The sequence below is a fragment of the Lonchura striata genome, chromosome 1 (genome assembly GCF_050655825.1).
Source record: "Lonchura striata isolate lonStrDom1 chromosome 1, ASM5065582v1, whole genome shotgun sequence".
Lineage (NCBI taxonomy): Eukaryota > Metazoa > Chordata > Aves > Passeriformes > Estrildidae > Lonchura > Lonchura striata.
The window spans coordinates 16,530,771-16,553,936 of record NC_140703.1 but is presented as its reverse complement, the minus strand read 5'-3'; the positions used below and the strand labels follow the sequence as shown (position 1 = coordinate 16,553,936).

At 38.0% G+C, this 23,166-nt stretch overlaps 1 protein-coding gene and 1 long non-coding RNA gene across 7 annotated transcripts in view; one reads left to right on the top strand and one right to left on the bottom strand.

Annotated features, from left to right (window-relative positions):
• Positions 1-21,684, top strand: part of EPHA6 (EPH receptor A6) — a 383,007-nt gene extending 361,323 nt beyond the window's left edge. For all 6 annotated transcript variants that reach the window (XM_021550126.3, XM_021550124.3, XM_021550127.3 and 3 more), the window contains 4 exons: positions 990-1,139; positions 6,288-6,481; positions 8,804-8,953; positions 11,869-21,684. In XM_021550126.3, the coding sequence (XP_021405801.2) occupies positions 990-1,139; positions 6,288-6,481; positions 8,804-8,953; positions 11,869-11,983 (609 nt within the window). In that variant the 3' untranslated portion in view covers positions 11,984-21,684. The remainder of the gene's footprint in view (positions 1-989; positions 1,140-6,287; positions 6,482-8,803; positions 8,954-11,868) is intronic.
• Positions 766-23,159, bottom strand: LOC146768603 (uncharacterized). The gene is made up of 4 exons (XR_014958152.1): positions 22,951-23,159; positions 20,115-20,294; positions 15,250-15,346; positions 766-1,625 (listed from the first exon to the last, which is right to left on the bottom strand). It is a non-coding gene; the product is annotated as an uncharacterized LOC146768603 (long non-coding RNA).
• Between the last annotated feature and the right edge of the window lie 7 nt (positions 23,160-23,166).

Sequence of the window (23,166 nt, the reverse complement as noted above, 5' to 3'; positions counted from 1 at the left end):
AGAATCTATTACTGCTTGTTGAAAGCAACTACTGCTGAGTGAGCTCAGCTCTACTGACTGCCTCCTTCTACCATCTAGTGGCACCTTCACTATACTGCTTTTCTCTCTCCAAAGAGTTCAGTGAGAACGATAATAAATGTACACTCTTGAAAAGCAAAAAAATATCCTTTGAAAATGAGCAATGTACCTGGAGAGGAAATACCTTTTTTTCCCCCAGATGGAAAAGTAGTTTTCACACAGAAACTATTTATAAGAGAGCAGAAAGGATTCAGTGGTGCAAATTACTAATGTCAGAGAAAAATACTGCATCCTATGGTCTTGTAAACAATAAGTTAGGCTTGTTGATTGATTTCTTACTTTTTTGTTGTTGTTGGGAGAGCTTGGATTTTAAGTTGTAGGCTGCAGAATGACATTGTTGAATATCCCAAGGAAATGCTTATATAGAAGCACACTTCTTTGTTTTCTACCTGAATATTTTAAGGGCACAACAAAAATTAAAAGCTATCACCAAATGTAATGCTTCAAAAGCATATAGAACACATATAGTTTCTTTCCTGATTATACAATTTTATTAAGAGCTTTCAGTGCTCCATTTTGCAATAGATGTTTCTGTTTCATTTAGAGGAAAAGCTTAAATGTCAGTGAACTAGGAATTTAAGGCTTGGGATGTTTTCAATCAAAATGCATGTTCTGATTATTTATATGACTGAATAAACATTAATCATCTCAAATGCTTTCTGCTCTTTGAACTGGGTTGCTTTCACAGAGGCAGGTATTGGTGAATTAGACTACATATGAAATCTTTTTTTCTTTTTTTTTTTTCAAATTCCATATTAAAAGACATATGTCTTCCTTCTCACTTGCAGCAAATCGACAAGGCAACTTGATGGAAGTCAGAATCCAATTTGTTTGGATTTTTTTCCTTTTCTTTTAAAACATATGTTATTCTGTATCCTAATCATCTTGACAAGTTTTCAACCTGTTTCCAGGGTGGAAAGATCCCCATCAGATGGACTGCTCCTGAAGCCATCGCTTACCGCAAGTTCTCCTCAGCCAGCGACGCCTGGAGCTACGGAATTGTCATGTGGGAGGTGATGTCCTATGGAGAGAGGCCGTACTGGGAGATGTCCAACCAGGATGTGAGTGTTGCATTCATCTGCATCTTTTTCAAATGTGCTTTAAAAGTTACTGCCACTCCCTGCCCTGCTTTGCTGTCTCGTTCTCTTTCTAGGCTGGAATCTCAATTTTTAAAAAGAACAAATTTTCTTCTAGTCTAATTGAAAGCTTGTTCTATAAAGAGAAATATGGGAAGGGGGAAATGGTGGGTTTTTTTTTTTCTCTAGCACAATTTAAGTTTTCACAATTTCTCTTGTTTGATGGATCTCTGTGGCAGCTCAAACTGATGCATTCAGTCTTCACAGCAACCATCAAGCTCTGTGTAAAAATGTGGAATATCAGCCAAGCCACCTTAACCTCTCTCATATATGTGCCTAGAATATTCCTGCATTGGTTCTGAAGAATTGACAAGACTTTCCCAGATGGCCGTTTTTACATTGTTGCTAAGTTATTCAGCTGTTCAAGTCTGGTTGCTTGTTAAGGCTGATCGGTCATTTGGGGATAAGGATCTGAAAGAGATTTTAATTTTTAAAAACAATTTAACTGTTTCAGGAAGAAAAGGAAATAACCAAACCTGTCAGAAACAAATAAAAGACTATCACAAACCTCTCCATTTAGAATATATTAAATCATCAGCTACAGCATGAAGATAGCAACATTTAATTACTCCTACATCCAAAATAGAAGTGTCTGCTAATACAAAATGATGCTGAAGGCCCTAATGATGCCAGTTGCTGGGGGCTTTCCCTGAAGTTCAGCAGCTCCCAGCACAAAGGACTCCTTTTCTCCTACCCAGAGGATTTCAGTGCCAGAATGTGAGCAGTGAGCATCTGTGACCTTCTACATATGTTTAGTGACTTCAATTGTCATTGGGAAATTCCAAATTATTAGACATAATGTAAAGTTTATTTTACTGATATTGGGACCATTCTTTTAGTAGAGTAAACTACTGTGAATTCACATGAGCTTATTTTGCAGAAATTATAGGACTTTCAAAGGTCAGTGGTACTGTACAGATGGCAGGGAAAACAACAGAGAGGGATGTGCCCTAAACAGATTCATAAAAGACACAGGATGCAAACAACAGTTAATAAGGTCTTGCATGGGTATAGTCAGAGGCTCTGCTACATTAGGATGTCTACTGACATTACCATTAAGACACTTACTGAGTTTTGATCATAATAAAGCCCTTCTCTAAATAACAATTAAAATATTTCTTGAATTGGGTGAATTTTGGTAGATCACCAGAAGTTTTCCAGATATAAACTCTGCAGAACTGGGTCTGTTTGTGGTTTTTTTTCCTCATTCCATCTTAAACAAAGTGCTTTTCTAATTACACAATTTTGAGATATGAATTCACTTTTTTAGACCATGGCTAAGTAAGTGATGAACACAGCTGATGAGAGAAGTTTTAAACTGGTACATGCCACCTAAATAAACCTGGTGTTTATTTAGGTGGCATGTACGTGAACAGTCTGGTGTTCAAAGACAACTGCTTACAGGTATCCAGAATGACTCAACACCTCTGCAAATCCAGCATCCTCTATTTATATTCCCCAGCAAGGATTTGGAAACTGAACTTAAGGAAACAGAGTTGCAGACTGTTTCTCATAAAATTAATACTGTGTGTGGCATAATGCAGAGGCTTAAAAATGTTGCTAAGTTAGAGAACTGCTCTTGTTTAAGTAAATAACCATTTTATTATTGTGGTAAGTCACTTCCAAACTGTGTTGGTACTGATTAATGCACTTCTTAGATGTGTGGCAGGCACCAGAGGTGTCCATTAATTAGGGCTGCTGCACAGTCTGTCGTGTCTTATTGCTTAATTAATAAACATTAGCCAAGATATTGAACTTTCCAAGGAAACTAGTGTACTGATGAACAGATTGTGCTAAGAGTCTGGCTTGCTAATGCTCATGTGAGAGAAGGAAGATTTATATTCCATGCATTTGGTTTGTAGAACAGCTGTGAGTGAAGTCTACTGGGACACCTGTTAGAGGCCACCATATAAATTAATGCATGTTGCAGAGCTGCAGTATTCAAAAAGAAGGGAAAAAATGAAAAGAATATTTAATGGGTTGTAATTGGTATGCAAGGAAACTACTGTAGCAAACAGAATAAAACTCCTTACACTCCTGAAAGTTTCTTGAAATATTGAAAAAAGCCAACTTATCCTAATATAGGTCTTTCAACTCACAGATATCAAAACACTTGGCTCTGTACCATGAGGCAGCAGCAGCTGCCTCTCCCTCCTGGTAGATTTTTCAGATGTCAGGAGGACACAGGGATAATGTCCCTCTGGACTCACTTCTGTCTCAGTCTCATTAAAAAAGCTGTCAGTTAACTTTTGAAAGCAAGAATCCCTGTTACTATTAATAATGAAACTATCAGGAAGATTACAGCTTCATTTTCAGATGTCATTTTTGCCAGTTGCCAATTATTTTGAAATGGCATACATATAAATTTTGTGTAGAAGTCCATAAAATATTGCTCAGACAATCATAAACAATATGTAATATTTACTCTGTTAATATTCAAACGTCACAGCTATGTCTAACATCAAACAAGCTGTTGCTGCACCCTTCCTGTAGATGCAGATTTCATTATTGATGTGGTGCTTTGTCAGCCTTAAACTGACAAGGGAAAAAGGCATTTGAGAGGAGTTAACATATAAAAGCTTAACATATTTCACAATATAAAATTTTCTATTACTAAGAGAAACTTAATACTTCTTCCCTTTTAGGTACATGGATATCTGATTTCTCTGAACAGAGAGATATGGGTGCTATGCATATGGTAGAGCAAGAGCTAAAATAAATATATAAATAAATAAGGAACTAAAATGCTCTAATTCTTCCTTTGAGGCTTGATTCCCATTGCAGTATTAGACACTTTTCACATCTTTACTCTTGCTTCTTAGAATCTAAAAATAATACTTGCCTCACAAGGGATACTAATGAGGCAATATTTCCAGTTTATTTTTTAAATGTGCTAGTATTAATGAGAAATTATAATTATCCCAGTACCAGCTGGCATTTCTCTTCATACTAAAATGTTCCTTTTGAACAAGAGAGGAAACAAAATGCACTGTGACTTCACTTTCAGAGTTATGTTAAAATAAAGTGTGGCAGAGAAAGTATATCTGGAAAATTATGGTTGCTTTTGGGTTTTTCCTGAATAAATTACTTCAGCAAAACTTCATCAGCCTTCTATTGTTTTGTTGAGCAAATGCTATATGTCTCTGAAAAGCAGAGCAGTTTTCCTGCTGCCTTAAAAACAAAATACGTTTCATAAATTCTACATTTGCAACAGGCACAGTTAAATGTGAAAGTTTCAATGTCTGCATTTCTGAGCTGCTAAAGATGGCCAGTACCAACTAAGCTTTGCCCTTCACTGTCAGGAGTGTTTTATGAACCCACTTCTGACAAACTGCTTGAAATACACTAATAATAAATGGAAAAACAAATGTGAATAAAATTCCATGCACATGGTTGAGTTTTGCCCATCCTGAGTCCATGGGAGCATTTTTATCACTGGGAGGCAAGGTTCTGAAGGAAATACTTCCTTGGCAATGGGATGATGGCATTTTTTCCTGTAACAGCAGCATGTACATTTGCAGGACCAGGTCACCTGTATTTATAAAACAGACAAGCAGCTGTGAGCAGCTACAAAAGGCTCATTCCCTTTCCTGCCATGCCATCAAGGGGAGCTCAGGTCCTAATGTGGCTTCCTTACTCTTATTTTATTTACATAATGCTTGCAGCATAAGCATTAGGCATCGCTGAGCAGAGCCAGCATTAATTCAGAATTCAAATAGAGAACAGGGATATTTCCAGGATAATAAGATTGAATATATTGAAGCCAGAGCTGGTGCTGTAAAACATTGATTTGCTGTAAACAGTTTAATGTAACCCCTTCCAGCTGCATTAATATGTCTGCAGCATGTACATCCGTGTGAAAATGATGAATGTCTCCTTGCAGCTCAGTGAGTATCAGTGCAGCAGGTACGTTCCTCCTAAGTGCACTGTGTGGTTATAAATATTGTGTGCAATCATTTGTACATTAGAAAACATTTAGCATTGGCTGAACTTTTATGTGGGAGGGTTATGCATGTGTGGTAAGGCTGGTCTTTCTCCTAGCTTCATTTTTGATCAGCCACTGACTAGTTTTGCATTCCTTTTTACACAGAAAAAAAAATCCTGACTATAATTTGTAACATCATCCCCACTGCAATCACCATTCATTGCAGAACCTCCTCACCTTCCCTTGTGTTTTTTAAACCTTACATAGGATGAATCCATGTAAGCTGTTATGAATCCATGAAGCTTTCAATGGAACTTACCTAGTTTTGCTAACCCCTGTCTAGCCAGGCTGCTACTCTTCTTTTCAATCAATGTTTTTTGCTTCCTGTGTTACTAAAAATAAGCTTTCCTTTGATTTGGATCAACGTGATTTACATGATTTTCATACATGTGATTTACCTGTGGCAGCAGAACTGTTTCTCTCTGAATCTTTACCAAACATATTTTCCGTATCTGCAGAATCTGAAGGTCTCACTCACTTTAGGGTAATAACATAATTTTATTAACTTTTGTTTAGTCACAAACATCTCAGACATCTAGCTTTCTGAGGGAGAATGTGCAAAATAACATTGCTGTAACTTGGTGTGGGAGACCTTGCCAGAATTAATCATACTCCAAGGATCAGCAGAAACATGTGAATACCAAGTAAATTATCAGGTGCCGCAATGTGTGTTTGTGGTGCTTGATTGTACTGGGGTATTGCTACACACAAACACTGTGTCAAAATGCAAATATTAGAGCATGGTGGGATGCAGTGGCCACACCAGGTAAGTTTGTGGCCCTCTGAAGTGGAAAATGATGGTGGTATTGGTGAATTCTTCATTCCCCTCCTGCTTCCTTAGCTGTTTGAAGAGGATGACCAGTGGCCCTAAAAAAGTTCCTACTGTGTTTCATATGCCTACAAAATACTTCCTTTCTCCTCTGGTCACACCCCTGCCAGTCCTGATTCCCTGAGTGAAGCCCCAGCAATGCATAAAGTGAGGGTGGCTGTGTCATGGATAATTTATCATCCCTGATTCCTAATTATCAGTGTCACACTGTCCTTTCAGCATTTAATGCCTGGTAACCATACAGATTTTATTTCTGTAGGTTATACTGTCCATTGAAGAGGGCTACAGGCTTCCAGCTCCCATGGGCTGCCCAGCTTCTCTTCACCAGCTCATGCTTCACTGCTGGCAAAAGGAGAGGAACCACCGTCCCAAATTCAGTGACATTGTCAGCTTCCTGGACAAGCTGATCCGCAACCCCAGCACCCTTCACACCCTAGTGGAGGATGTCCTTGTGTAAGACCCTTTTGGTGCATTCTGTTTTTTCATAACACATAGTGGCTATCATTATGTGGTTTAGGGCATTAAGTAGGGGTAGGAGAACCACAAAGTTATGAGTTCATAAAGTCATGCAGGTTCAAATAATTTTAAGCCCCTTTTAAGGTTTCCTTTATTGTTAATATACTGTTGTAGAGGGAGGTTTTTTCCTCAAACCATGCAGATTATATTAGGCTTTTTTATTATTATTTTTGTCTGAGTTCTGTTTGTGCATTATCTATCCTTTATCTTTGTGAATCTCCTTGTTCTATTTTTTTGGTGCTTGTGTTTTTCCTAAGGGCTTGTTTTCTCTTTGTAATTTTTTCCCTCCATTCAGCAGCCTGTCTCTCCATCTGACAGTGCTCAAGCAATTTCTGAACTGACTTGGAGTAATATCTTGCAGAAAGTAGCTGTGTCTTAGCTTGCTAAATCTTTATTTGTCTGCAGCAGAACGGTAGCAGTGACCAAATAAGAGACTATGCTGTTACCATCCCACAACAAATTCTTGATAGTGTTGCCCAGGATTTGTTTTTTTTTTTCATTAATAATATTTCAGAAATTAATGCAGCCACAGGATAAGCAAGGCTGAGGTGGAAGAATTTGTCAGTATTTGTAGGCTTATTGATCCAAGCTGTCCCTGCATGTATCAGTTGAAATCAGCAAAGGTCCAAGTGGCCTCACTCTCTTCAGTCACTAAGAGTCACCTTAAGATAAAGGTGCTTTCATGGAGGCCCCCTGGACTTTCAAGGGCTTCCCAAGCCCTGAGTGAGACTTGCTGAGAACCTTTCAATGTTTTTGAGAAGGGCTGAGCAACAAGGCAAAATTGGGGCTGGTACCTTGCTGTGGGAAAGGCTGAATGGAGAAGTTGGTAGGAAAACCTGGAGTTAGGGCTACAGCCATTTCTTCAACACAGACTATGGAGACTTGTGGGATTAAATATCCACACCCTAGAGTTAGCATCCTCTATGTGTGTATGCATATAAATATATATATATGGATTGATAGTTGTACTGGATCACTTTATTTAGCATTAGAATGATGTATTTTTATCTCTTTTTATTTTTAGTCATAACTTAAGGTCTAAAAAACTTATGCTTTATTGAAATATGACTGGCTTCACCTGCTTGTGAAAGTTTTTTTCCATTCATTTGAGAATGCTTGATGCAGTTTGGGGTAACCTTCTATAGAATCATAGAGTAATTCAGATGTGAAGGGGCCATGGTAGGTCTTTAATTATAGTTTGTACTTAACAGTGTTCTCCTGTCCTTCAGCTTCTCCCTCTGTCATTTTGATAATATGAATGAAAATCACTGTACTTACTGTATTTGAGTATGTGTGGGTGAAACTTGGTTCATTAAGATATGAGGCTGTGTTGCTTCCTATGTTACACATGAAGTCATGTTCCATCAGTAAATGTTGGCTGGCTTTTGCTGTCTAAATTGTCATTTACAATAAATTGTATCTTTCTCCCTTTCTCCTAAAGACTATCATAAAGCTTTTACAAACAGCAGTGTGCATTTTCTGCATTTTGTTCATACAATTTTTCTACACAAAATGCATAAAGACAGTGGAAGTTGTGAGCCCTCCCAAATGTGGCACACAACAGAAGACTGGAAATCAGTGCCCCAAAATTGCAACCTTTAATTTTTTTTCCATCTTTCTGTTTCAGTTGTGATAATATTAGGGGAAAGAAGTTAAAAAGAAATGTGACTAAATTAGCTCCTTCCACTTTATTTGCTACTCTATGTAATTCTATGTAAAAGCAAAGATAAGACATTTTATTCTTTTGGCTTCTTTTAGCTTTTGAGTACTATAATCAAAGTGCTCCTGTAGAATAATGGTATCACAATAAGGAGCCATCTGGGGTGGCATGGCTGTAGATAAATGTAAAAATCATATCATGGTGGTTTAATTTTTTAAATTGCACCTTATGCTAAATTTTTATTGTCCTCTACATTGACTACTGTATCAACAAATTATTATAATCCTGAATTTCTCAATCTGCAAGGAAATATTGTGGGGAACAGAAAGAAGTGCAGTGGGAGAGGCCCTTTCCTCAGAGTATCACTGAGCTGCAGTTCTTTAATAAAATGTATTGTTTAAGTAGTGCAGCTTGGCAGACTGAAGTGGTTTATAAGTTTTAGATGAGAGGTTAGAGATCCTCAGTTATGGTCTGACCTTTACAACTCAGACTCCTCTCTTATTCCTTCTGCCTTTTAGTAAAACCTACGTCTACCAGGGTAAATTGGTCATATTTTGTATTGGTTGGTAATGTTTGCTTGTTTGTTTGTTTGTTTACAGAATGCCAGATTCACCTGGTGAAGTTCCAGAATATCCTTTGTTTGTTTCAGTCAGTGACTGGCTGGATTCCATAAAAATGGGTCAGTATAAAAATAACTTCATGGCAGCAGGTTTCACAACTTTGGATATGGTTTCAAGAATGAATATTGAGTAAGTATATAATCTATTATCCCTACAGTGACTAATTAATCTGAATTTGGATGCTGCAGACACACAAATATTGTGGAGTATGGAACAGTGCTTTAATTTCCTTTCCTCCTTCAGCTCACAAAAGACAAATACAGTTATTTAGGAAAACAAAACAAGAGAAATGTATGATGGAGAGACCCAGAATTGATAGATCAACTCTGTGACCACACCAAACACAACCAAAGGCCAGGGATGAGTGTGTTTCTTGGAGAGCCAGTTTTGATCTAGACCACTGAAATCAGTGGCAAAAATATTTTCTTACTTTGCTATGAATATCATCAAGACTTTATCAGTCCTAATAACAAACCACCCTGTGGTTTTTTAATGCAAACCCTGCACTCAGTATAGAAGTGTTTGGGCAAACTATGGATTCATATGGTAGCATGATGGTGGAATCTGTTTTGTTCTCTATTCCCTTCCCATAAATTCCCAATTTTTTATTTGATGCTGGGACTGCCTGTATTAATAGATGTCAGTTAAGATTGAAAAATTTTACATTTAAAGTTAGGGCTGATTTTCTCCCATGTGCATCATTTCATACTCACCTGCATCTAATTCCATCTATTGCATGATGACATAGTCACTTAGTCTTGTGAGATCCTTCCAAAACTGCACAGCTGCCCCATTCCCTTCCTACCCTGAACAATTCAGCTGAGTTGTTCACCTCTTGCTCACCTGTTTCCCAGACCATTTACTGATCTGCTGAACAATAATGTTCAATGATATCCCAGCAGAGGTCCCTGCAGATTTATGTCAATAACTACATTGTAAAACCTGACAATTTACTGCTAACCTCATGTATTTAAACCAGTTATTTGTCATGAAAAGACCACACTGTGCTACATATTATGTAATACCCTATATTACACAGAAGCTGCTCCTCATTTTCATTATAAAGCTTTTGTAAGGAATCTTCTCTAAAGCTTTTGGAAATCCAAGTGAGGTGTATCAAATAGATCATCTCCATCCATTGGAAACAAGTAATTTTATAAAACAGAACTTTCATTTGCAAAAGCCATGGTGACTCAAGTAGTTCCTTTATCCAAGCATCCAGTAATTTTGTACTTTCCTGTAGTTTCTCTTATGCCCTGTAATGATGACAGACTCATGGGTCTGTGGTTCCCCAGATCTTCCCTGGAAACATTTTATCTGGCACCATGCTCTATACTTCAGGCACCAAGAAATTTTTTAACATGTGGAGCACAGCTGGTAACTCCCTCTCTCACAACCCTGATAATAACTCCATTATTTCATCTTCACTTCCTTTTGGAACTTTTGCCTAAATATAATCTTCTCTGGACATGGGCTGTTGCCTTTTTTGTATTTCCAGTTTGTCCTATAAGCTGTCCTGCAGCCACTTCAGACAGATACTCTGGCAAGTCCCCCAGAAAGGATTTGGCATGGGAGTAATTTCAATTTCTTCCACAGTGAATGTCAACTCAAATGGTTAAGTCTTCCAACAATGGCCATTCCTTCAGTGCTCTTTTATGCCCAAATCATCGTTAGACTCTACACATTTTATGACAGGTTTCTTGTACCCAGGGAGTTTGCAAAAAGATTTATTATAAGTGTAATTTTTTCTATTTTACTGTTTGGGGTTTTTTTTCTGTTTGCTCCTCAAGTTCCTTTTTAGTCTGTTTTACTGTGCTTTTACAGCTAATCTAAGGTTATCATCCTTTCTACTTTAGATCCCATTTCACCTTTTTGAGTGATTCCCTCTCTCTTCAAATAATTTGTGTTACACAAGACCTGGCTTCTTTCTGTGCTTTATCTAGATCTTCCTTGATAAATGCAAAGCATAAGTCTTGCATTTCTAAAACCACTCTCCACTGTAAAGTTTTATTCTTTAAACTGACTCCTTTTAGCTTCTCAGATGCTCAATATTTTTGCTTACATCAAGTGTTGTCTATCATGCCCCATGAGAATGTTAAGCCTAAGCATGTAATAGTTGCAAGCTCTGCAGTGGTTCCTCAGCTGGAGGATACCAATCTGGAGATCAGATGCAGATATCTAGAAGTGCACATCTGAAACTCATGAAAGCTATGCCTTATTCCATGAGCTCCTTTACTGGTTTTATCATCATACAGTTTTTGAGGATAAACAGGCAATATCTGTCTATGTCCCAGTGTGGGATTTGCATAACGGACAAATCTGGCATATCTGAATTTTTTTGTCCTCAGCACCTCTGTGATCTTTCTCAGATCTTGCTGCTGGGAATGTTTATTGAAAAACTAAGTTGGTGAATTGTGCTGAATTCTGGTGGCTATTGACTTTATTCCTGCCGAAGAGTCGAGCCCTGCAAGTGATAAGAGTTACCCACTCTGGGGTGCAGGGCTAGATGAGATAAAGGGGAACTGGGAGGGAAATCAGGGTCTGTCTGGAAGATTCACTGCTAATTTGATCTTTGACCATCTCTCACTACCTCACTACCATTCCCCAAATTATCAGAAGCAAAACCTCAGTTATTTCTGCCTCAGAACTGCAATACTGAATGTGTAAGCCCCAGTCCTTTTTACGTATGAGTGGGAAACAGTTGCTACAATCACATTACTAAAAATGGGCTATTGGAATTCACCTGATTAGTCCTTGAGATTTAGAAAGATTAATTGACCATTAGTATCACTAATAAGCCCCAGTATCACCAATTTGGAGCACTAAGCCCCAGTGCTCTAAATACATCTTTTTATTAAACTACTGGTTTTTTTTCAAAAGTTGAAATTGACAGATGCAGAAAAACTGAAAATTTGCAGCTTTCTTATATGCCATAGCCAGGGAGGTAAACTGTCCTGGAGAAGAAGTCATCATATAATTACATTCTTTTCTGCACCAGAAGCTTTATTATATTTGCATCCAAGATGAAACTTTTTATCTTGCAGTGATATTAGAAGAATTGGAGTTGCACTCATTGGACACCAGAGACGAATAGTCAGCAGTTTACAGACTTTACGGTTACACATGATGCACATACAGGAGAAAGGATTTCATGTATGAAAGTAATAGAAGCAACTGTGTTTTGTGCCTCAGCATTTCTAAAATGAAAAAAATATTCTCATTCTTCCCTCCTGCTCTTCCCAACTTCAAGAACTGCAGTCTCCAGTTCAGACTATACAAGTACTTCTATGTTAATGCTTCCAAACCGGAATTTTTAATCACACTGCACAGCTCCTCCACCAGTTCTCTGCCCATAAAATCCTGGCCTACTGCAAGACTCATGCTACACATTGATGAATAACTAAGCATGGATGTGTAACTTTGTATAACGGTATTTGGGAAACTTTCATGGACTTACTTGAAAGTAGTAATCTATTTGGCCTGGTGTGGCTTCTTTATCGATGTATTTAGAATTTGCTGGTAGATCAAAAAGTATTTGACTTCTTTCATGTTCTGTGACCATGTAACTTCCAACACCAAATGTGCAATCAAAAAGAAGTTTAACATAAATATTTATTTTATCTCTTAATTAAATCCAAATGTATGTGTCCTATTACTTTCTAATAGTTTGAATGCTGGTAAGCTGGTGCCTCAAAACATTACGTATTGTTTGCAGAAATGACTGATGATTTTATATAGTGAGTTTTCATTGTGTGAATAATTGGAAGCATAGTGAGAGTAATCTGTTTGAAATCTTAAGGAAGGTTCTTGATTTTGAATTACTTTAGCACTCGACACTTTTTATTCTTTAAATTTTAGGTTAGGTTGGAAAACTTGTTTATCCTTGGGATTCCTCACCACCCTACAACCCTTTTTTTTTTTTTTTAACGTAATACTCAGCATTTGCTTCTACTACTGGAAAACTGACCACATGTAAAACACGGTTGTCAGCTCTGTTGCAGACACACAGATTTCAGAAGAGCTTTGTGTTTCAAACATGCAGGTCTCTGCTGTTGGATAGGGAATCATCTCCAGCAGCAGAGCTCAGAGGGCCAGCCATGGGTGGGGTGATGGGATCATTCCCATAGAAGCAGGCCAGCCATATCCTCCTCCAGCCGAGGGCAGCAGTACAGCCCCACTGCTGCTGGAAGTTACAGGCTGCAGGATGCAGTAATCTTGCACAAAGGCAGAAAAGGAGATGCAGGACAGCAGTGTGGTAACATGTTGCCTTGATCCTGCTTCTAAGTGCTTTTAGAAGTTAAAAAGCAAACTCTGCTGAAATGGAGCTCTGGTCATTCCAGGCCAGATCTTCATTTAGTACAATTCTCTAAAGGACATCCAAGGTATTACCTTTAGAGCCCTTCAATAGCCATATTTACATGCAAGAAAATGTCGGCAAAGGCCTAACATGATATTTGTACCTCTCTAAGACTTCCCGCTTCCATGTTTTGTTCAGACAACTGACACAGACATGCTGGGCTACATTTCCAAACTTTTGCATGGGATATGCACTCCTGAGAGCAGGGGCAGGACTGCATGGCCATGTGCTGTGGGAACCCCACGTAGATCTACAATGCATGTCACATGTAACGCTGTGCAGATGCTTCTCTTCATTCCTGTGTCCTTTGGAGGGGATATTTGAGTTCCCTGGCATTCCAATGTACTCAAGCATTGCAGTTCTTCTGTTAAAACGTGCATTTGGGTAATTAGTATAATCTATGTGTATATCAAAAGGAACTAACTACTTTGTGTAATCATAATGGTATTTACTGCTTCATTTACAGCTTGTAAATCACAAGGTATTTCCTAAGTCTTGGAAAAGGCTGCCATTGTATATCAGTGACAAAGAATGAAAACCAGAAAGCAGCTCAGAAAAGATTATGCTTCCAACCAGATCACAGAGTAAGACACACGAGGCCTGATTCACTGTTGTCAATTTATGTTGGAATAATTGTATTAATTTAGGTGAGATAATAGTAACACACTAAGTCAATTTTTCTTTCTTTCATTAAAAAAAAAAAGGGGGCAGATGTAACAGAAGAACAAATTTTCTAAAGACCAAGAGTCAGTGGTGTTCTACAATGCCAATTTGATGAGCTTGTTTAAAGAAGGGCAGCTTCAATCTTATTATAGCTCCAAAGGTAATTTTGTCAGCAGGAGTATTCCCACTGAAGTCATCAGTCTGGCACAAGGACATGAGTTTTGCACAATCACAGCCCTTCAGTGGGGGAAAAGTCATTTGTTCTTTTCTGTGACTGTCACTTGAAAAATTCTGCCTGAATTCCACATCTGTATAATTTTTTGGTAGAGGTGCTCTTACAGAAAGAAAACTATACTTACCTGAAGCCTTTCTAAAAATATTAACACACCACAGAGTAATTTAAAAGTGGATTTTGCTTCATCATTTTATTATCCATTTTGCCTATCATTGCTTCCATGGCCAACAACAGGACATCTGTGGTATGAGCCATTCTCACTATTAAATCCATTACTGAGGAGGTATGAGTCTGTTATTTGTTAATGGGGTTTCAAAGTTATTCATAGCTCACCCAAACCATGTATGTGCACTTTTAGATTGTCTTTTGCCAGTTTTTTCATTCCTGGTAGTGAAGATGCAGAATTGACATAGTTACATGCACACAACCTGGATTTATATTTCATTATATTTAATGAAAATTAATTTCTAAATTTATCATACTACTGAAAATATTTTTTCAATAGAAAAAATATAAAAAAGTAAAACATTTATTAATCAGATATATTTTTTATATGAACAATAGTTTGGGTGACCAGAAGGGAAAGAACAAGGGATTCTTTGAGTGAGCACATTTGTTAATAACATTGTAAATCCAGGATTTTGTGGCTTTACACAGCTTGTTTTTCTGTTGCTGTTGTGGTGCAGTATGAAATTTATATATGAAATTTACATTTTCGCCATTTTTGAAATGTTTTATTTGCTCTTGTGCTGATTCTTAGTCTAGTCTTGCTTTAGTTTAGGGATTTTTTCATATTTTTTTTAATTTAAAAGCAAAACAAAAAAACACCCCTAACAGGTACTGTTTTTCAAATAACTTTTCAAATGTGAGCTTAATTCTGTACGGGCCACAAATGTATATGTGAAATTAGAGTAACCTTCTTTGTTACAGGAAATTCTTTCTTCAGGAGAAAATTAACTACAATTACCCTGCATACTGCAGTGGGCAGCTGGAGTTTAAATTTGATAAATTAAAGCAAATTTAGTAGGCTGATTTTGAGAATCTCACCCACATTGCAGAGTGATTTATGACTAAAAGTATCCATTGAAAGTTCATATGTTATTTGCGCAACATGCAAGCAACAAAAAAAAAGGTGTTATAATGTGGATGTCATAAAGAAATAATTCTTACCTGTTTCTCTGCATTCAGTGATAGCTCATCCATTCAAGTATCTGTGCTTGGTCAGATGAATTTCATGCCTTAATTGCATACAGTCGTTTTGCTGAACCTGTGAAACAGAGAGGGTCTTGCTCATGATGTTCATAGTGCTAAAACTGAACAAGGCACAGCAGAAATTTTAGCAGAATTTACTCATTATGTGTTTGCACATTGGAATTACTGAGAAACAACAGGAAGCCATGAGTTGAAAGGAAGAGAATTGAGCCACATCATTTAAATTTTTCTCAAACAAAATTTACCCTTTTTGTTTCCTGTGAACTTAAGTCCATTGTCTGTCCAATAAAAGGTTAGAAACATGCCATGCTTCAGGACATCAGACAGCATAAAGCAATCCTTTACTTGCAAATAGTGCACTCAAAATAAATTCAAATAAATTAGTTGTTATGGCCAAACATTCTGTGTCCAATATTCTATTAGGTATTATTTGGATTATTCTGACACAGAACTCATAGACTGCAGTAATTTGATTTTTACATCACTTAAGACTGACTATCCACTTGCCATTTTTCATATGAGCCTAACACAGGGCTTCATTAATTTCTTTTTTCAATGCAGATTCCTACAGGATCCAAAGATGGGTCATAAATAACAACGAGACCCCCTTTATCCAGAATCAGTTGAGATTCACCATGAGGAATAGCTGGGGCTGTAGAGGTGCCTAGTGAGACTGCATTACCCACAGCAATTTCCATGTCAGAATGACCTCATGGGACCACATCAGCCACCAAGGTAAAACAGCACAGAACCTTGTATTGAAGAGCAGGTCCTCTTTTCCAGCTGGCCCTGTTGAAAACTGCAGCATTTATTGAACTGTTTTACCTCAGCTGATGGAATGGTTCTATGGGACACATTTTGGCAGCTCAGAATTCTCTTAAGAACACAGGGTACCTGTAACTACCTGTCATGGATTCACTCTGTCTTGGAATATTCTTCAGAGAGTGAAAAGCAGGACTTGCCTCTAATCCAGTCCAACATTTTTTCAGTTAAAATCATAATAAAAAGTCTGTCTTCCATTGCATCTTCCAGGAAAAGTACAAAAAATAGAGACACTTGTAGCATTTGCACATGGATGAAGAACTCTGTATTCCGTTAAATAGTTTTCTTCCAGAATACCCTTGTTCACCAATTGTAATGAATCTTTCCTAAATAAATTGCAAAGATAATTTCTTTTTTATAATACTACTATAATTATTTTTGGAGAATGAAGGAAAGATGTACTGGGTTGGGCTAACTCTTAGGAGGACAATGACCTTGAAATCTCCTGGGGAGACAAATGAATCAGCTCTGAAAAGGGAAAAAAAAAGACTCTACAATAAGATAAAAAGGGAAGAACTGTCCATACTGTGCCAAGGAGCTCAAAAAAACCCCAAGAGTTGCATAAGATAGTCCCACATACTTACAGCTGACAAATTTTTCCACCATCACATCCTGTATTTAGTAGTGCACACTGCTCCACAAGTGTTGTATATAATTCCTCAGATCATGGACCAAGATATGGTGAACATGTTGTGGTTCAAATATTTGTCTATATGTACATAAAGAATTGTAGATAGGATGTATATCATAATATCAGATTTTTCAAACCTACAGAATTAATTACCTATTACCAACAACACTAATGGGGTTTATTTGCTCCATTTGCTTTTAAAAGTTTTAGTGGCATGCACTGTGTGCGTATAGTTCTTCCCACTGTGTGTGTATAATTCCTTGGCTTGTTAGCTGGAAATGGACAGCCTCTTTTTCTCCACTGGTAGGAAAAACATTTTCAAACTAGCTCAGAGAAAGCTGCCTGTTCACCCTTCTGCTGCCACCTCACCCAACCCCTTCCTGCTGATTCTCTTCAGCTCAGCTGATTACTGTAGAAATTAGTGATCTCAAAGAGGAAACAAGGTGCCCATGAGCCAGCAGAACTAGGAAGATGGAGCCCGTGCTATAAAGAGTTTTCAGTTCATCTGCCGAAATCACCAAAGATGTTTACAGAGTGTATAAATTATTTTCTTTTAAATGACCATTTATAGACACCTAGGAGGTTAAAATGAGAGAAATTTTCAAGGGTGTATGAGTTAGAGATATGCCAACATATAGCATAAAAAGATAAGCTGACTTTTAGAAGGGAAAAACAACAACAGTTGATGAAAAACTAAAGTTAAAAAATAGATTAAAGTATATTTCCATATTTCATATGTGAAATAAGGTGATACCAGTTCAGTGGAATTTATTTATGTGTATATTTCTTTAAATATCCTGCATAAGTATATCTTACTTACCTTTTGTGCAAGAGATTTCCCAAGTACCTATCTCTTCCAGAAAGTTTAGCATATTATCTGATCTTTTCATACCTGAATAATTAAACTGGACTAAAAATGCAAGTTCTGACAGTGAGGATATGGGGGAAACAATAGAATTAAAAAATCTGTCTCAAAGTAATTTAAAGTTTTCACATCTGTTCTACTTTGTTTCTGTCCAAAACTTTTACCTGTATCTATCTGAGAACTTTGACTAGTTCTGCGCACATATCAGTGCCTCCTCAGAAACTCCTGAATCTGTAAACAGTTCTGAGTTTGTGCAGCTTAATTAATATAAAAAGGCTGATTTGAAATGGGACTTTATATAAGACTAGAGTTAGGCATAATCAAAAATCAAAATCCCTATAAAGTACCTGTTAGACACCATGAGATAAGATATTTTGCCTTATTATACTAACACCTCATAATTTCTGACAATTCAGTGAAGAACTGGTCAGCAGCAGCATGTATGCTGAGTGGTAGGTAAACCAAAACCCTGACACTGAAAACCCACAATTCAAAGGGAAATCCAGGTCTCTGCATTCTGAACTATGGGATATCAAGAAACTCTGGAGAAAGCAACCTTGAATCTAGAATCTGGAAAATCAGGTTTGGGAGAAATCTGCTTTGGAACCCAAATTTTCCTTTCTGGTTGTGGGTCATGGAAAAGTGCTCAATGAAACAGTCTAGGGACTATTTTCATAGTATCATCACCACCTAATGTTCTGAGTGATAAGAAGGAAAAAAAACCACCCTATTTTCTGACCTTTCAGGTTCTAGCCCAGGACAAAAAAAAACAAGTACAGTTATCATAATTGATATTAGAAAGTCCAGTGGACCAAATTCTGAATGACTAATTGTTCTTATATCTACATACTGAGCTTATAACTACATACTTTCTTGAGAGGAACCTAAATAAATAATAAAACATAGAAGTCTCCAGTTAACATTGTCTTAGAAACCAAGTTTTCAGTTTTCTCTCATTCAGACTGGTCTTTAACTGAAAATTATTAATAGGAAAAAGGAAAAGCATAATAAGATTATTATTTTTTTCCTTTAAGAAGCTGGGTGCTCTGAGCTGTATAAATTACCATCACAGACTCTTTGTATAAAATAGGATTAGCTGAAAAAGACAAAGTGCAGCCAATGTTCCAAATCTGTAGATTATTTGTCACTAATTGTCAATTTGGGAAGTTCCATTTTTGACTTGGGCGCGTTCTGCTCTACCATACCCGGTACTTCCAAATCCTGCTGAATTATTTTAATGAACATCACGATTAATTCCTGGGAGAGTGATGTGACTGTGAGGAATTAAAAGTTTCTCTGTCAACAGGCAATAATCTTGCTGTGATCTAAAATCATGAGAGTTTGTTACTGACTTCCATGGCAGTGGGATAAGCCCAATGTCCATATATTCTGTAGGTAGGCTCCAGCTCTGCAAACAGACTCTCCTTTCCTGCACCCCACTACTGTCATGGTTAATTTCTTGTTAGAGAACTAACATTTATTGGGACACGAGCTGTCTTGTCATTCAGATGGATTGCTAAAAGTTTTTGCTGGTTTTAATTGTTCTGTTGAAATGTTTCAGGTTGAGATGTAGGTTGGTCCCTCAGGGCATGATCCCAAGTCAGCTGTATCCATAAGAAATCAAGTGAATGAAACAGGTTTTGAATCAAAGGTTTCTACAGATTTTCCTGGAACAGATGATCTCGTTTAATGGGGAGAAGAGAGTGCACTGAGCCTAAAAGAAAAGGCTGCTACCTCAGGGATGTGATCAAGTAAACTGTGGTTACCTTCAACATGGAAAAGGTAAAATGCAAGGTACAAAAGTTGGGTGCTACAGTGCTTGTTATTTTCTCTGGAATGGATGGTCAACTCTGACTTTGAAATTAGTTACCTAAATGACCTACACATCTAATAGGGTATCTAGCAGAAATGGTCTGGCTTTGTGGGGCTTTTCCCCTGATAATTTCCCAAACTTCTGGATTTAAATTCAGGATGAAACCACCAGCCCCATAAAGCAAACAAAACCTCCAAAGCAAATAGGAATTTTCTGTCTTTCTTCTAAACATAAATCAGGATGCAATATGATCTCCCTTTCAAAACACAAGTGCTGGTTGATGATTTGCCTCTGAACAAGCTGCTTCATACTCCTGGTGCACTGCAGTCTAAGTTTGCAGATTTGCCAGTTAATGAATGGCACAATAGCAAATAAAATAACAAATGCCCTCTTAGTTGGTTCCATTTATTGGATTCTTTTACTAATTCCCTATCTGAAGAAAACCATCCTACTCCAAGATTCCTAATAAGGAAGCATTTTACAGCTTGTTGGCCATGATTCCGTATTTGCTTCTCTCCAAGAAACAGTGAGCTTTGAATTGTCAGTGTAGTGTTTTTACTACCATTTCTTCTGCAGCAATTTCTTCTCCCAACTCCTCTAAGTTAGGTTGAGAGGTCTATTTCACACTAAAAGTGGAAAAAGTTGTTTCTTTGTTAACTCTGGTGATGGGATTCAGTGTTTGTTGCTCTTACCCAGAGCCTTCCATCTGCTTCTGTTGAGGCCAATATCAACATTCTCTGGTGGTATCAGTTACATCACATGCAGCGCTGCCGTGACTGAACACCCAGAGACATAAAAAGGGCTCATTCTTCTCTGGTGTGGTTTAAATCCTACTGACTTCGGGAACTTCTCTGCACTTCTCAGGATTGCGCCTGCAATTTAGGAAGAAAAAAAAAATCTTTAAAAGATCATGTGAAACCCTGTTTACTGAGAGGCAATAGTTTATTTTCTAGCAAAGCAACATTCATTGATCTAGTTGGAATTAATAGTTTTTATTTTGTCATCACTTTTTAAAGAAAAACCACTGACTTTCAGAAAAAAAAATACAAAAATAATATTTTGCTACCTTCCAAACATTAGCTTTGATTTACTTTTGGAAGATAATGGGGTTGGTATGTTTTCTCAGGATAGCCTCTATCTATTTCTGTGTGTTGGTTTTAAATGTATCTGAATTAAAAGGGGTTTTAATCTGTCTCTTCTGTGAAATTAGATTGTACAAAACTAAATATGACTGCTCTTCATAGTTTGCTGTTCTAGCATAGCCATAAAATGTATCAATGTATGTGTATATATGAATAAATATTTGATGACAGACACTTTAGATTATATATTTAAGCAGCCATGTCAAAACTTCAGAGGTAGATGGCTTCAAAAGCAATGGTATAATCATAATACTTGCAAATTATTTTACAAAATCAAACCATGGCCTCAGCGCAGATCTCATATCCTCACCAGTAGTCTGAAACCCACCTTTTCTTTAAAGACCCCTGCTAAGGTTTGTTTTGCCATTGCTTCTTTAACCAAGATGTATCTGAATAATGACAACTGCCCGTGGCTCAGTCTTCAGCACTCATCTCCCGGCAGAGCCGCCCTGGTGCTGCAGGACCAGCGGCTCTGGGCTCCGTCTCCACCGTCTGAGCCCGTGCGGCTCTGGAGCCGCTCCTCCCGGGGGATGGACACTGCACAGCCAGTGGCGATGCTTCCCCCTGGGACTGCCTCGCTCCCCAGAATCCCTTTTCTTCACCTCATAGATCTCCCACACACGTCCCACTGCATTTTCTTTTTGCCTGTTTATAATGGTAATATAGGAATATCCGTGGAATAAAAAGCTTACCCTACTGATTTGCAGTCCCAAGGGGAATTTACATTGGACGTGAAGTTGTTATTATTTACTGAAAAGTGGCGTTATCTTCTTTTCTTTATTATTATGATTCCTATGATACTATGATGTTTCATGTAAATTTTCATGTGCTGGCATGCCTACAAGTTAATAGTGTAATAGAATGCTCAGCTCTCAACATTAGAGTGTTTTTAAGGTGAATTGCATCACATATGCCATCTCTTTGCAGAAAGAATATGGGGTTTGGCAAAACTACCTGCTGAGCAACATAATGAGATTTTTGTACAAAGTACAAGTTATTGATTATTATTGTATTTTATTTTTCTATGATTTCCTAAGAGGCATTATCAGGTCTTACAGATGGGGTAAGCCTGTTTATTAAGATATTTATTAGCAAATAAAAGTTACAGTACTGGTGGTTATTTTTGAGTTAATCGTGTTTGTTTGGCCTAAGGTTTCTAATATAATGATCCACGGTGAAGCCATACATGATCATGCAAAAAAAAACCAGCTGCTTAACACAGGGTGGTATACTAATAAAGATGGACAGGCAATACTCTCCAACACTTGAGATGCTTCGGGGTGGTGTTGTTTTTTCAGCTAAAAAATTCTCTTCTGTGCTTACCACTAAGCATTCACACTTAAAAAGCATATACAGTTCACAGCATCAGGGAAAAAAAACTGTGCACATTAAAAGCCGTGCTTTCTCCTTCTTGGGAAACACTGTGAATCTGAATTTTAAATGGCTTTTAATGTGCTATTAAGATTCTACAGTACTGTTCACACTCCTGATGGTGCTTCATTGAGCCATGCAACCCCTCTAGTATTTGTCAAAGCTTTCACTGACAAAAGCAGTTTTAAACTGATCTTATTATGTAAATAATGCCAGGGCAATGCACAATGATTCACAGAGAAGTGAATGCCATATACAATAACCATACCCTACCTCAAAAAGCTTAAAGTTATAATGAGCCTTTCATTGTATAAAATCACATGCATGCAATGCAAGACTGAACAGAAGTACTGTAAAGTAATAGGAAATTAGTGTCAGATGCCCACAGTCCATTACATCCTCTTTATTTTACATGGGAAGAGCTTTCTCACCGAGGACTGTCAGGTTTAACACAGTGTACAATGAAGAATGTACAATGAAGTGTATAATGAAGAATGAATGTTCCATTTTAGATCCGATTACAGAAATGCCTTTGCCATTCTGTGTTCTGCACTGAATTCAGAACAACTCCTCAGATATGGACTGATTTCAAGTAGAAACACCCTCCTCTGCCATCTATACCTCACAACTTGATTAGCGTTTGGGAAGTGCTTCATCTCATGTGGGGTTAATGCTACCTGCCTTTTCCCTTAGTAACTCATAATGCCACTACAGGGGAATCTTATTTTAGTCGGAACCTTCCCGATATAGGAAATGCAGCAGACATTGAATCAATCTGACGGGAACTATGCTATGAAGGGGAAAAAAAAAAAAAAAAAAAAAAAAACTTAATAAATTAATAAATAAATCCGAAGTGTATTTGCAGCCCTTGCAGGCCTGGCCAGGCTGCCTTCCTCCCAAAGCCCTGCTGCTGCCACTGCCCCAGTGACGCGGGCACTTGAGATTTTCCAGACTAGGCCAAAGCGCCCGCTTGGGAGCAGGCGGTGCTGTCAACACCCCGGGTGGCCGTTCTTACTCAGGGGTTTCCTTCCGCGTTCATCGCAACCCGCAGAAGGCTTTCTCCAGGCACTCTCGTTGCTGCTATGCCAGGAACGGGGCAGTGCTTACAAACACTCCAGAGGCACGGGACACGGAGCGCGAAGGAGCTTCGCCCCAGCCCTGCCCGGCCCCCGCAGCCCCTCTGCCCCGGGGGCGTGGCCTCGGGCCGGCCCCACCCCAACGCCCTCCCGCT